We start from the raw sequence: 16,054 nt of genomic DNA on the forward strand, positions 1-16,054 counted from the left end.
AATAAAACTCCACACCTGAAGGAGCTTTAATATTAAGTGGCTCGTTGCAACCACAAGCACCAGGTCTCGCAGTTCGCTCAAAAGCGCCGGCGCATATTTTTTGTGTGGGCCTAGATGTTTTGTGGCATATTAAGGGACGTCTAATCCATCAAAGGCTAATTAACTGAGTTCTTGGAAAGGTGCTGTAATGTAATAGGGGCATTAGTTATGTGCAGCATGCCAGCTCTCAACCGGAGGGAGTCTACCCGATAAGGTTAGCAAACACTTTTCTTACTTTATGTAGACTGTCCCCAAGACAAATGTAAGTGAAGGAAGCACTTTTTCATTTAATGTGCAAGCTGACACAGGGAAGCAATTTACATCAGAATGCAGCTTGATCTTTAGAAATAAAATAAAAATAAATAGACTATCAGAGAAGTTCGTTATATCAGCCACTGTTACTCATTACAAAGCTAATCTTCAGGTGAGGTAAGAAGTGACCTGCCTGGTTACTGGCAATTTGGGGGCAATGGGACGCTGATCTTGGACATTTTCTTCTGTCCCTGTTTTTATTTCAGCATTTGGGAGTCCGCTGCAGTTGTCTTCCAACCACAAAGGGCTCCTTTACCTGCCCGTATCCCCCAAACTGACAAATACCTGCCTGGAAGATGAAATGAGAGTGAGGACCTTTCTAGCAGACGGTCAGTTTTTTTTAAGCAGTTTTCACCCATTTGCTATGCAAAGTCCAGAGGCCTTGCCCTCCATGTTGTGCTTCTGTCACAGGGATACATAACCATGAAAGTCCCACGCAGCGCATGCATACTCCTTTTACACACTGCAGCTGCTGTAAGTATATCCCTGGGGGGCAGAGAGAGCCATAGCTCTGTGGCAGAGCCAATGCCTCGACCACAGAAGTCCTCAGGTTTAATTCCCCCCCCCCAATCTCTAAGTAGGGATGGGAAAGACCTGGGGCGTCCCTAGGGGTTGGGTAGGTTAGCTCCCTCCAAGCAAAAATCAAGAAAGTCTTCACCTGCTGGCAGAAGGACAGCAAGGAGGGAGCCAGTCTGGCTTCTCTAAAGAGGGAGTTCCAAAGTTGTCTGAGAGGGGCCACCACCGAGAAGGCCCTCACCCCCACCAAGTGTGCCTGTGAGGGTGGCAGTATTAGATTCTGTTTCTCACTGTGCAGCTGCTTGCAGTCACAGGACTGTGTTTACATTCCAGGGATTCCAGGCTGTTGGAGTCTCACGGGAAAGGGAGACGGGATGTGACGTTACTGGTTTCCTGTTTCCTTTTTTCCTTTGTTCGGTTGCTCTCTGCTCTCATAGAGAGTAGATGTATATTTCTTTACTCTCTGCATAGCTTAGTAATAAAGCATGGCGTGTAGCTCATACCTATCTCATCCTTCCGTTGTGTTGTTTTGATGCTCTGCTGGGAGGGCTCGGAGGAAGATGAGCCTTATCAGCTCGGAAGAACGGAGCTGCCAATAGGCAGGACCCGAGGGAAGGGCCTCTCCCGAAGATCTCAGAACCCAAGCAGGTTCCTATGAGGGAATAGGGTGTTTCAGTTAGCTTGGACCCAAGCCCTGTAAGGGCTTTGTAGGTGATAACAAGCACTTTGAACTGTGCCCAGAAACAGCCAGCGGAACTGTTGTAGCAAGTAAGTTGTTTCCTGGAATGTAGGACACCTGAATGAGTCCTTTCTGAATACACTTTCTTGCACAATGTAACACAATCTGCAAGTATTTGGTTCTGCAAGTATTCGGTTCTTTGCTTGCAACTCTCTGAGTTCAGCAAAGCCAAACAGGACCTGTTATCTTGATACACCTGTATAGGACATTTCATAGAAACCCTAACAGTTGTATTCCCCCTATAACCAACTCCTGGTCAGCAATCTGGCTGCAGTTCTTTGAGCCAGGTAAAGTTTCTGAGCGCTTGTCAAGGGCGGCCCTGCGTAGAACATGTTACAAGTAATCCAAATGGGGTATAACTAAGGCGTGTGTCACTAGGCAAATCAGACATCTCAAGGAATGGGTGTAGCCGGCGCAGCAGCTTTAACAAATGCTTGCAAATTTTGCCCGTTGTAGTCTGTCTTACAGAACCTTTGAGAACTAAGTTGGAACCAAACAGCAGGAGCTGTGGACTGTCGACATGAAAAGACTGTTTCCTGCAGGCTTTCTGCAAGCACATGTCTAGCCGCTGCTGGAAACAGGATGAGGGTCCCTTGCTTGATTTCTCCATGGCTCTTTTAGTGCAACATTCCAGAAAGCTTGCTGGAAAGAAAGCTTTCCATTTTATCACTGCCTAGTGAAAGATCAAAAGGAGGGGCGAATCATTTTTGATTCTTAGGCATGCTGTTAATGCAAGCTATGGGCCATTTATAAAATCAAACGGACATTCTAGTCAGTATGCTTTCCCCCCAGCTGAATTTAATAGATGCAGTTTTTCACAACATGCAGTAATGCAGTTTGAATGAAGTAAATATTCTGGTTGGCTGGAGATAGATTTCTGCAAAGGGCAGGTAGCTTAATGCCAGTCACTCATGTTCAATAGCTGGATTGATGTGCTCTTTTGAATCGCCACCCAGGTTTACCTTCAGCAAAGGGATTAAATCCACCCCCCTCCACATTGTCAGTCGTATGAAAGAAGTTTTTGAAAAACACATAACCTTCCAGGAATCAACTAAAATCTCAGAAGTGTGGTTATTATCACATGGAATAATTGGAGCTCATGGGGTTTTGGACCCTCACGGCGCAATCCTAAACATGTCTATTCCGAGTAAGCCTCTCTGAATTCAACAAGGCAGTGACAGTGAGACCATGGCTCTCCCAATGTTGGTTCTAGCTCCCATCAGACTTGACCATTGACCATGCTGAGGGTATCCGATGGAAGCTGGAATCCAACAATATCTGGAGGGCAGCAAGTTTCTCAGCCTTGCAATAGGGCTTACTCCCTTTTAAGTGGGTGTAGGATTGCAGGCATAGGACACGGGTGGCGCTGTGGATTAAACCACAGAGCCTACGACTTGCCGATCGGAAGGTTGGTGGTTTGAATCCCCGCGACGGGGTGAGTTCCCGTTGCTCGGTCCCTGCTCCTGCCAACCTAGTAGTTCGAAAGCACGTCAAAGTGCAAGTAGATAAATAGGTACCGCTCCGGCGGGAAGGTAAACGGCATTTCCGTGCGCTGCTCTGGTTCCCCAGAAGTGGCTTAGTGATGCTGGCCACATGACTGTACGCTGGCTCCCTCGGCCAATAAAGCGAGATGAGCGCCGCAACCCCAGAGTCAGTCATGACTAGACCTAATGGTCAGGGGTCCCTGTCCCTTTACCTTTACCTTTAGGATTGCAGGCAGCCTCAGTTCACTGGACTTATACGGCGGGGGGAGGGAGGGGGGAGAGAGATTAAATTCCTTAGAGATTAAATTCCTTGCACAATTCCCCATCTTCAGGCAGCTGGTTAAAGCTAACGTGATCCTTGAATAGCAGTGGAGCCCAAAGCTGTACACCCAGGAAGGACCTCTGATTTCAATGGGATTTACTTTATCCGCATGTGTAGTGTATGTGGGAATTGCAGCACAAACCTAGTTGCGCAGGGGAAATCCAATTTTTCAAAGCAAAATAGTCTTTGTAGGTCTAAACTAAGAGAGATAGTAGTATTTCTCCTCTAAGAGTTTGTCCAACCTTTTAGGGCTAAACTAGACATGGTATGGATGATCAATAATCTGATCTCCCAATGTGTTCTTATTTGCCTGTGCTTCCATGGGGTGAAGACCCATGGAACCCATGGAATCACAGCCGTGAAGGTGCAAGAAGGGGTTTAACTCATCCACTAACATCATTTATCCAATGGAAATCTCCCCACAAAGTTGCTATAGATCACGATGCAGAAAACGAACAGATACCTAAATTGCCAGTTGCCTTCTAAGAGGCAGAATATTGTGCTATTTAATTATTATTGCATGGTGTGTGTTTTTTACAAAAGGAGGAATGGAATACATTTCAATCATAGCTCTCACTTTGAGGGTTCGATTTGTTTCTGGGCTGTATCACTAGAGACAGCATGTGCAGAGGGTGGGGTATCAATAATGAAATGTTCCCCCATAGCAAATAAAGATCCCTGCAGACAGAAGGCTAGTGTCTCAGGGAGAAGGGATATAACCTAGCAATTACATCTGCAGTTGCCCACATGCACTTTCATTGAACATACCCAGGGAATGTCATCATGATTCATTCATTGCTTCAAGAATACTTCCCTTTTGCAATCTATTAATGTTCAGGGGATAACATTCCCAGCAAAAAAACAGAGAAAAGAATCAATTTGCTGTGACCAAGACAAAGAGCTGCCAAAGTATAACTCCTGAAGGCAAAACCCCTGGATGTGTGAATGTTACACATTTCATCTTCTGTAACAATTAGGCTAACCAACAATGGGGCAGCAACGTCAAGAAAAGCTGCCTGGAAGCATTATGCTGTCAGTACATCAAATTTTCTAGGAATCCAGGGACAACTTCCAGCTGTTTATTAAGCACTGCTGTGAGATTATTCATTTCAGAACAACAAGAGTTTGAGTGTCTGCTTGATTCACCGTGGTGAGAGTTCTGGAAGACATCAATTTGTAATTTCCCCCCATTTCCAGTATCAAATAGATTTTCACTAGCTGTTAATGAATATGGCGTTAGTTAATGAAAGCATCGCTTGCCGTGTCAGCTAGGGCTGGGCGATGCCTGGTTTTCAACAGCGTGATACATCACCAGCTAAACATTGCTATCTACCGATATATCACAATGTCTGAAATAAGAATGGAGCTATGTAGAGGCATTGGCTGGCTTCACAGTTTTCCCTGTATCATGATTTTTGCCAGTGCCTGTTCTGATTTGTTGCCCAGATTGGTGGGGTATAAATAATAATTTAAAATTTAAAATAAAATAAAATGGCAGAGTTAACAGGGGCTGCAGGAATCGAGAGAAGCATTATCTGCATTATCTGGCTTCACGAAATTTCCCACACTGTGATTTTTGCATAGCATGCACACACACACACACACACACACACACACACATCATGATTTGCTATATATTGTCAGGTCAAAAAATATGAAACCGATATCACAATATGGATTTCTAACCGGTTTTGGATGATAAATCACCCAGCCCTAATGCCAACATCAGTGTAAGCACCTCCTGCTATATGTTTGCTGCCAAGGAGTGTGGTGGAGTCTCCTTCTTTGGAGGTCTTTAAGCAGAGGCTTGACAACCATATGTCAGGAGTGCTCTGATGGTGTTTCCTGCTTGACAGCGGGTTGGACTCGATGGCCCTTGTGGTCTCTTCCAACTCTATGATTCTATGATTCTATGTGTGCCTTATGAAAAGGAATAACTCCACTCATCATTTCATGTGCACTAAAGGTGTAGTCAACAGCCCCTATTCAACCACCTTAGAAGTTCTTCATCATACTTGCAACCTGCCTCGTTGTATTTTGAGCAGTATGTCAGCTACTAATGCAGTCGACTGGGCATAACCATTTTATCTAAGGAGTGGAGGGGCAAATAGTTATGCTCCCAGCCCAGGCAATGATTTCAGCATCCAATTTGCGGAACCGAATTCTTCATGCATATATATATAGTACCGGCTGAGTGGGAAATCTGGACTTCTTCCCACTGATTCAGTGCGGTATGAGAACAGTCTACTAACATCATACACCAGAAAGAACCTTCTGACAGTAAGAGCTGTTTGACAGTGGAACGGTCTCCCCTGGGAGGTGGCGAGGTTTTTAAGCAAAGCTTGGGTGGCCGTCTGCCATGAATGCTTTAGTTGAGATTCCTCAGTTGCAACTGAACCTCGGGGTCGCTTTCACTATGCATTCATTCCCAGAAATGGCCACAACAGATGCATGATGTAAAAGGCAAGAACAATGGGTTCAAGGGACATTTAGGATGCAACCGCATAGCCAAAAGATACCTAACACCCTGGCCCAACTGATGTTGGAGCACTAAATTGGGAGGGCTAAAGGGAAGGGGGATGTCAGGGAGGTTCAGATGCATGCCAAGGAAGGACCAGGAGTCAACTTGGACCCAAAAGGTCCCTGGACACACATCCATACTGGAGAGGAATTTAGGCCTGCTCCTGAGAATATGAAAATCTTGTCCTGTCCATTCTCCTTTTTTCAAATTGGTTCCACTTGGAACCAATGCCCTGCAAAATGACAAAGGAACACAAGAGGGGTCCTTCTTCCTGCTCTCAATTCCACTCTTGAACAGGGCAATTGAACCATTTTCAGTTTTTACTCCCCGCATCTCAGGGCTGCAGCCTTACATTGTGCTGATGTGCGTGTTTACTCGGAAGTATGTCTGGTTGTATCCATTGCTTCCAGAAAATACGTGCAAGGGAGATCTTGCTGTTGAACTCTCTTATTGCTCCAAGGGAGTTCAAATTTCCCAACAAATTCCTAGAGCATGTGTTTCCTTAAAGGAAGCCACTCAACATCTACACTAGGGAAACACTACAGTGGTACCTCTAGTTGTGGACACGATCCGTTCCAGGATGCCGTGCGCACTCCAAAAATTCTGCAACTAGAGTGGCACTTCTGCACAAGCACGGAGCGCGATAGAGCGCTTCTGCGCATGTGCAAAGCGCGCAGAACGCTTCAGCACATGCGCAAAGTGTGCAGAACTCTTCTGCGCATGTGCACATGATGAAACCCGGACATATACACTTCTGGGTTTGCCACGTTCGCAACCTGAAAATCTGCAACATGGAGCAAATGCAACAAGAGGTATGACTGTATTCTGATTACGTCTGGTCTCCTCCGTTATACTCCAGAGTTGCACAGTATGTATTTATATAAAAACAACGCCCTATTCAAGTAAGCCCAAGTGGAATTAAGAAGCTGCTTTATTAATTTGTTCACTAATTCATTTTTTATCCCACCCTTTCCCCCCAAGGAGCCCTCTTCCCATTTGGCTGGCATCAAATTGTGGTTGGTCTAATGATAGGACAGATTGTTACAACAGATCATCATGACTCTGCATCTTTGACTGCTCTCTTTTTCCCCATCTTGGTGTTGGCTTGAATGGGACACACACTACCATGAATTCAGTTTATTTATTTATTATTATTATTATTTTAAAGTCCATTTGTCCTAGAAAGTGGTGTTATGTGACCTGATCCTAGGTTTCAGCCTACTACTTTAAAAAAAAAACAAAAACATAAGTTATCAAAGCAAGTACTAGAGGTTGTCTGATTCCTTACATTTGCAGCTGGAATTCTGTGGTTTATCACTGTGAGAGTGCATGGAACTTAATGGTTCTTTGTGGGTGAATAACTGGGCGCTCCATTTCCCTCTCTCTCTCTTTTGCCTCCTTTAGTGGCTGCATCAACAGCAAATTCCACAGCTGGGGCGGCCATGAATTCCTTGACTTCTCTGGGGACTCTCCAAGGATTGGCGGGAGCCACTGTTGGATTGAATAATATTAATGCACTAGCAGGTACCGTAAACAGTGAGTATTTATTGCTGTGGTGGACACTCCAGCAATTTCCCTGTAATCACCGTAGGAACACTTGACCGTTTATAATACAGTGAATGTTACTATGAAAAATACATGGGGTGAAATCGACAAACTTCTGTTCTGGGTATCTGCAGTGACTTGGCCTGAACAAGTCTTGCCTCGTTGAAGGACCGCAATGCCATTGCTAACATTTCCTCACAACATTGTGTTTCTCTTGCAGGGTGTGAACATAGTTAGGTTTGTGTTTGGGTAGCTAGCATTGATTCTCAAGGCCACATTCATCTTCAGGTTCAGAAGAGCCAGATGCCGTTTCCATTTGAAAGAGAACAGAATAGCAGAGAGGCTCCTGTTGCTGCTGCTATTGCCAGTAGTAGCTGCTGCTTGTAGCAGCAGCAGCAGCAGCAGCACACAATTACAGTGGGCTGTTGCTAAGCCCAAGAGGTGTAGAGTGTGCCCCCATTAATAGTGGTAGTTTCATTTCTGGCTTCCAGAAGACAGTTGCATAAGGCATTGCCCAAGAGGCGGTCTGATGTGGGCAAAGCTCAATTGGGTCAGAACTGGCAAATTTCGTGTGCAACTCATTTCAAGCAGACTCCTCCACCATCCCTAGCCATTATCTAGGGAAGCAGCCCTGCACATGCTTTTGTTTGCTGGCAATAGGAGTGCTATCTGTGCATGCACTGGCGCTCAGCTTATATCATGAATGGGGAACATGTGGTCCTCCCAATTCCATCACCCCAGACCATTGGGTGTGTTAGCTGGGGCTGATAAGAATCCAATAATATCTGAAGGGCCCCCACTTCTCCACCCCTGGTCTATATGATCCCCAATACTGATGTCCATGTGGACCACAATCCCAGGGTCTCTAAGGATGTAGGCTTAAGCTTAGTAAGTCATACTCAGAGTCTGCCCATTGAAATCCATTGACAAGTCAGTCAGAGAATCGTAGAACTGGAAGGGGCCCTGAGGGTCATCTAGTCCAACCCCCTGCAATGCAGGAATCTCAATGAGGTCATCCCATGACAGATGGCCACCCAACCTCTGTTTGACAACCTCCAAGGAAGGAGAGGCCACCACCTCTCATGGGAATCTGTTCAACTGTTGAACAGCTCTTAACGTGAGAAAGTTATTTCTGATCTTGGAATCTCCTTTTCTTGTATTAATTAGATCACTGATTAAAAGAACAGAGTTGTGTATTTGGATAGCTCAGTTGGTTAGAGCACAGTTCTGATAACGTCAAGGTTGCAGGTTCGATCCCCATATGAGACGGCTGCATATTCCTGCATTGCAGGGAGTTGAACTAGATCAGCCTTTCTCAACCTGTGGGTCCCCAGATGTTGTTGAACTACAACTCCCATCACCCCTAGCTAGCAAGGCCAGAGCTCAGGGATGATGGGAGTTGTAGTCCAGCAACATCTGGGGACCCACAGGTTGAGAACCGCTGGACTAGATGGTCCTCAGGGTCCCTCCCAACTCTACAATTCTATGATTTATCGGTGTCAGATCAGTCTCACACATTACTGTAACCTAAATACCACAGCCTTGCACACTTTACCACTAACACTGAAATATAGATGCCAGAGTTGTTCTCTTGTTTGTGCTGGGCAAGTTACCAGCAGTTCTCCCATTATCAAGGAAACAGGGTGCCCAGTTTCAGATATGGGGTGTAGTATAGGGTCCTTGACCTATCTGAAAACCCTAATCCAGCTGTCCCTAACCTGGTGTCCTTCAGATGCTTTCGGCTACAGCTTGGGATAATGTGAGCTGTAGACCAAAACATCTGTGTGGGGACACTAAGTTACGGGAGGCTGCCCCCTTCGGTAATCTGCTGCCCTGTCAGTGTCCAGACTCCTCTCGTGACTAGGCACCGTACAGCAAAGAATTGGTATTTCCTTGGAAATGCATTCCAAGGGCTTAGCGGCGCTAGTTCATAGCAGCATCTTCGCGAAATCTGTTTCTAGGGTCTTAAGAGATTAGCTGGTTTACTCGGCGTGAGGTTTCGTAGGAAGGAGTCTATTTTGGAGATAGGCAGCTGGCGGCCTTGGCATTTGGCGCAGCCTCCTGAGCCCCATCAGACCTCGTGTAGCCCTCCCTTTCTCTCGTTCACAAGCCAAGGCACGGGCAAACGCAGGAGAGAACAAGTGAGGTGTGCAACTGGCAGGGCCTCTTTGGCTGCTCATACTAGGAAAGAGCAGTTAAGGAATCTCAGCTTCTCAGCTGGCACGGGAGCCTGACTACAAAGAGTGTAGCTGGCGTTGCAGGCCCATTTGTGTCAGTTCAGAATACCTGTTAAGAATTATTTGATGATCAGTAGTAGCCTGTTCGATCAGAATCACAAAGTGGACTAATAGGTAGCATATGTAGATGTGAACAGGAGGCTACTAGAGGTCTGCATTTCTTAAAAAGAGAAATGCCTCTTACTTGTATTCATTGCTGTCAGTGATTTTTGTTGTACTTATGTTTAACAAATGTCTGAGTCTTGTGTTTTCTTTCCCGTAATTGGGGCATATTTTGTGTTCCTGTTATCTTTCTGTTTTCACCTTGCTTACTTGGTTTTTCGCCCTTCTCGGGGAGCTCAGTCCACACACACACACGCACACACACACACACACACACCTACCTACCAACTTCTGGGTCTGCTTTGTGCTTCGGATGTAGGGTGTTGCCTGTGAAAAGCTTTGCCAACTGGTTAGAATCGGTTTATACCACCCACACAAGTGTGTTCGCAGATGCAAAAGGGCATGAGAAGCACGTCCAGTGTGTTCAAAGTGCAGCATGCCTCCCTACAGGACCCACACAACGTGTCTGCCTCTTTTTGATGATTGGAGATAATACTTGCGGGTGGACGTGGGCACATAGGGATCGGTTCACACATAACTTTCCATGTGTGGCAGAAGGCGTGTGTACCCAAGGCTCTCTTCCAGCCATGTGTACTGGAAGGTGAGCAACCCCTCGGGGGTGTTGAAAATGAAATGGTCGTTCTTAAAAATGATAAAGCATGCTTGAAACTCAGCTAAAAGTTAAATGTGAGCACACACGATGCAAACCCTGATGCTTGCCTTGGTGACAGAAAAGTCCCAAGGGTGGAGCATTCCCTGGCGGTGCCCAGGTAGGGGGCAAGTGTGCTAGGGTGAGGTGCTGTTCCCTTCTTGGTTCTTTATGTGGGGGCAGGATCAGGCGTAGAAGCATGCCTGTTTTGTACCGTCTAAAAAGCCCCTTCCACAGAGACGCTTCTAGGTCAGCTGGCAAGCAGAACGTTTCTCATAAATCCGCCTTTGAAGCCAATCACAAAGGTGTCAACTACAAAGAAGTGGCCAGCGTGACAGTTTGGGTGCAAGTTTGCTGTTTGCTTTCACTCAAAGGCAGTGGTCAGGGGTTATTAGTTTGGCTGCCTTTCCTACTTCCTGCATAATTTCCAGCTGCTGCTGCTACTCCCTGCATTTCCTCCTGCAATGCCAGGATGTATTTGGCCATCACCAGTTTTTAGTCTATCACGGTGTACCCAGAGGAATGGATGTCCTCCTCAGTATAAGTTGCTTGCTTCAGTTCTCGGCATGACGCTCTTCTTGTCCTTGGTGTTGAATTTCTTACTTGTCCTTTTTGTGTGTAGGTGTGCGTGTATGTGTGCGTGTGTCTCGTAAATCTCTTGTCATTGTGAGGCTTTGGGAGAAGGGGTTGTGCTGAAGACAGAAAGGGCTACCTGGTGCCCAAATGAAAGTAATTGTGTGAGGCTGCATGGGTCCTTGTGCAGCAGGGGTCTTGCTTCTCACAAAGGCTCAATGGATTTGTCTCTTTAGCTCAAGATACTGATAACGTCCAAGCATAATACGGCTATGCATAAGAGAAGTTGTTTTGAAAAATCAAGCGTTTCTGAGTGCCAAAGTTGCCTGTTACTTTTTTTTTACACCTCTGCCACTGTTATACAGCCAATTTTCACAGCCCTAAATCCAGCAGCAGCAAACACCACTGTTGACATTGCAGTGTCTTTTCCAGCAAATTTTGTTTAACTGCCCACCTGTCATCAGGGAAGCTCAGATGCACACCCCATTATTTTGCACTGTACCAGTGCCAACGTGCTAGCACAAATGCAGCTTGGAACACAAAGCAGAGTGTATAACAAAACAACAACAACAACAACTTATTATTTATACCCCACCCATCTGGCTGGGTTTCCCCAGTCACTCTGGGCGGCTTCCAGCAAAATATTAAAATACAATAGTCTGTTAAACATTAAAAGCTTCCCTAAACAGGGCTGCCTTCAGATGTCTCTGATAAGCTGAGGCCAAAGTTTTATGAGACAGTACTCACCTGTATGGAGGACCTTTCTGGATGTCGGTGGCAGCCATTTTGTGCTGGTACCCACGGCACTTTTACAATGAATGTTTTTCACCAGGAAGAAAACCGCTGGGTCAATTAAGTCTTTATGAGGACCAACATGTTTCGTATGGTAATTTGAGGAATAAATAGCATAGAAAGGTAAAGGTACCCCTGCCCGTACAGGCCAGTTGTGACCGACTCTAGGGTTTCGCGCCCATCTCGCTTAAGAGGCCGGGAGTCGGCACCGTCCAAAGACACTTCCGGGTCACGTGGCCCGCATGACGAAGCTGCTCTGGCGAGCCGGCACCAGCACAGCACACGGAAACGCCGTTTACCTTCTCGCTATAAAGCGGTACCTATTTATCTACTTGCACTTAAGGGTGCTTTCGAACTGCTAGGTGGGCAGGAGCTGGGACCGAACGACGGGAGCTCACCCCGCCGCGGGGATTCGAACCGCTGACCATACGATCAGCAAGTCCTAGGCACTGAGGTTTTACCCACAGTGTCACCCGCGTCCCTTAATGGCATAGAAAGGACCTGCCTATTTCAATACCATTGTATTCTACCATTGTGGGATATCTGTGACTTGCACATAAAACATGAAGGCATTTTAAATGCTATCTGGGTGCACTGGTTGAGATGGAATCAGAATTCCTTTCGGAACACCAGATTTCTCCCCAGTAAGAGTTTTGATACCTTTCAGTGTTCTGTGACAGGGAGGAGTTCGTGTCTTCCCTGCCCCATAGGATGTGATTTCCCTCTCTCTCCATCCCCATCTTCCTTCATCCCAGCTGCATGTGTGGGGGTGAGCCAGTGAATGTTGAGGAGATGCCGCCCAACAAGAGGTTAGGGAACAGCAAGGCTTTAACAAACGAGGTCAAAACTTCCCTTTAGGGAGATGCATGCAAACATTTTGGGGGAAACGCAGTGTTTGCTGTAGATCTGGCATTGCTGCTAGAGCCAGGACCACCGCTGGGTGTTTCTGTGTGCGCACACAGGTGACTTCTGCGTACCACACACCTGCTGTGCATCCATCTGCACTGAAGTCTGGCTCACACATTGGATATTGGAGCAGACAAGACTGTCAAAATGTCGTGTTGTTCCCATATGAAGAAGAGAAAAAAATAGTCCCACCTCCCACTCACTATTTCTCTGGAAAGCATAAAATAACCCAGCAGATTGTCTCTCACAATTACTGTGCTTATTCCCTAAGTTGAAGCTTCTCATTTCTGCTCTCCCCCCCCCCCCTTCTAATTAACTACTGTTAGGTGTGTGCATGCATCTGTTTCTTCTTCTTCTTCTTCTTCTTCTTCTTCTTATTCTTATTCTTCCGGGAATTTGAATAGTTCCCCCTCCCAAGGCAGTGGGCATAAAATATGTCCTCCTTTGCTATACTTGGTCTCTCTTGCTTGTGTTATGTGTTGGTGGTGTTAGATGACGGCGGCGTTTCTTTTTTGCACCCCTCCGCCCTTCCTGCAACCCCACAAGTTAGAAGTGCAAGACACCTCCTTGAAGAAAAGCTGTGGAATGTCACAACTCTCTGCCAAGTGTTAGCACTGCCTGGATGAAACTCATCTCAAAAAGTATTATTTTTGCACTAGGACCCTCTTAATTGGCACAAACCATGGTGGAAACAGAAAGGAGGCTTGTAGGGTGAAGTTATGCTGATTATCAAATGCTCACAGGGGGTAGAATTGTCCTAGAATCCACATAGTTTTAAAAGCCAAGGGAGTATTGGGTTAGCATCTTCCTCTTCTTCTTTCCACCAGGCTTGCTCCCAGGGGCTTGTCATCAACTGCCAATCCTGTCTTAAATTAGTTCTGCAACCGATCTCTTGACACTTTTTTTTTTACAGCGAGAAAGAACCATTTCACAGCCTTGCAGAAGGTGTTGATTTCCCCCCCAAGGCATTTCCTTTGCTTCGCATAGCTCAACTTATACTACCGGTTCCTCACTCTGAATATTTCTGGGGAATTTGTAAGATTCAGAGACCTATGACACTGCCTCGCACCAAGCCCATCCATTGATTTACTTATCTTTTTATCATCTACTACTCCAACTGGCGGCGGCAGCCCAGGAGTCCAGGGCATAGTGAGGCATCTATGTATTTATTTTAAAATAGGGTGTGTGTTTTTTAACCCATTCTTCAGCTGTCCCAAAGAGGAGTCGCTTCCCAGACAGCTTCCAGATAGTGGTAATAAGACAGTCAGTGATCTCAACCTCATTTACTACAAAAGACTCAACACAGAAAAATAAGGCGGGGGGAGCAAACTCAGGTGCTGGATATCAGCTACGGGGTTCTTATAACAACCAGCTGGAACGGAAAAAAGTTCAAAAAGATAAGGAGCTAAAAGTTGCTGGTCGCTCGGCTAAACCTGATGGAGACGCTCTGCACTGTCATCTCTTCCTTGGCTGCTTTCTCAGCCCTAGCAAAAATCCTTTTAACAAGATATTTACTTATTTATTTATCCATCCATCCATCCATCCATTCAAGAATTTATACCTTTTTGGAAAGGCACTTCACCACAAAGCGGCTTATTCCTGCCATTCTTAGTCTCCCAGCCATCTAGTCTGTTCAAAGCCCTGCTCAGAGAATGAAACTGACTGTGGCAAATTCGCAAACATGGAGGGCTGAAATCACCTTCCACCCTCTAGACTCCACCCTCTGTGTGTTCGCCGGCGCTTTTGCACAGAGTGTGAGCATGTGCACTTGCACACACGTGTGCAGGCTTCGCGGAAGAAGCCAATGAACACGTTGCGACAACAGTCTCGGGCAGAGGTCTTTCCCGACAGCTGCTCCCTGAGATTCAGGTAGCTTTAAGTGGAATGGCTTTCAGAGACTGAACCTGGAACCTTCTGAGTGTAAAGCATGTACCCTACCGCTGAGCCGTGATCCCTTCGCAGGATGGAGAACCGGGAAATGGGACTCCTTCATAGCCAACTGGTATGGATGGCCAAGCAGTACCAGTTTCAGTTCAAGCAGAAGTGGTGCTCAGAATGTAGTTTTTCCACTGGGCTACAGCTCCCGCCATCCCTGGCCATTGGCCACAGTGGCTGAGGCTGATGGGAGTTGGAAAGATCAAAGGTTCCCCCCATCCCTGGTCTGGGTTGTACCACTTCATGCTGATGGTGGGAGCCGAAGTCTTTCTCCATACAAAATAATAAATCGACGCAGAAATTCAGGCTGTGATGAAGAGAACTACAGTTTACCATGCTCTTTGCCCATCACACGAGGTGCCCGGGCAGATAAATTGCCTCCTCAGAAAGAATATAGCCGTAGTTAACTATTCATTGTAGCAGAGCCATCCTGATGACCCCAAAACATGCCAGCGACAGCTTGTATGTGAAAACTGAGTTGGTAGCCGAAGTCATTTCCCTATCAAAGTCTCGTGTTTGCACATTTGGGGGAAATGGGGGCGGGAGGGGGGGTTGTTGTTGCTGTTTCTGCTGCTGTTCTCTCTGTGCCATCTGGTGAATTTGTCTGGATTTTTATTTTGCATGCATGGCCATTGTCATCGGTGTCATATTAATGCCAATGACGTTTGGGAAGCACTAATGAATAAGTGCAATTTCTTTTCTCTATTGTTGGGTTTTTTGTAAAGTTGCTCAAATGCTCTCAGGTATGGCCGCCCTGAACGGAGGACTCGGTGCGACAGGCTTGACGAATGGTACAGCTGGCACAATGGATGCCCTCACCCAAGCCTACTCAGGGATTCAGCAGTATGCCGCGGCGGCACTGCCGACATTGTACAGTCAGAGCTTGTTACAACAACAAAGTGCTGCGGGCAGCCAGAAGGAAGGTAAGCATGTTTGGTCAATGGGGAATGAGAAACAAAGGAAAGCAAAGAGAAGATGGTTGTCCCAATGGTTGCCTCAACACAACTGGCATGTGGTCCCTTCCCTAAATTTACACTATTATCTTTACTATTTGCTAAGCAGTCACATGTTCCATCCTTCCACTCCAATCGCAGCACTAGGGGCAACTTAAAATGAAGCACAATTGACCAAAAAAATACATTGCAAGATGTGCGTACTAGGTTTCTTTTGAAAATTATGAATCAGATTAATTATTGTATTTGGCCTCTCTTTCGTTTTGCTTACTTTCATTTTGAAAGGTTGGTTTTTTTATTATCCTTATCTCAAAGAGGCCCAGACATCGAGGATTCACCTTGGAAATGAGGGTTACTCAGGCTTTGTATACATTCCTACTCACTCTGCATCCAGGGTACTCTCACCACTGATTTATGAAACTATGTGCA

At 46.1% G+C, this 16,054-nt stretch overlaps 1 protein-coding gene across 50 annotated transcripts in view; it reads left to right on the forward strand.

Annotated features, from left to right (window-relative positions):
• Window positions 1–16,054, forward strand: part of CELF2 (CUGBP Elav-like family member 2) — a 547,342-nt gene that overhangs the window by 513,634 nt on the left and 17,654 nt on the right. For 14 of the 50 annotated variants that reach the window (XM_083461283.1, XM_083461297.1, XM_083461289.1 and 11 more), the window contains 2 exons: window positions 7,338–7,457; window positions 15,416–15,595. In XM_083461283.1, coding sequence (XP_083317409.1) covers window positions 7,338–7,457; window positions 15,416–15,595 — 300 coding nt within the window. Of the gene's footprint in view, window positions 1–557; window positions 681–7,337; window positions 7,470–15,397; window positions 15,596–16,054 lie in introns of all 50 variants that reach the window. The other 36 variants (XM_083461288.1, XM_083461281.1, XM_083461294.1 and 33 more) reach the window with 6 other exon arrangements.

The sequence above is a fragment of the Podarcis liolepis genome, assembly GCF_965112155.1.
Source record: "Podarcis liolepis genome assembly, chromosome: 10".
NCBI lineage: Eukaryota > Metazoa > Chordata > Lepidosauria > Squamata > Lacertidae > Podarcis > Podarcis liolepis.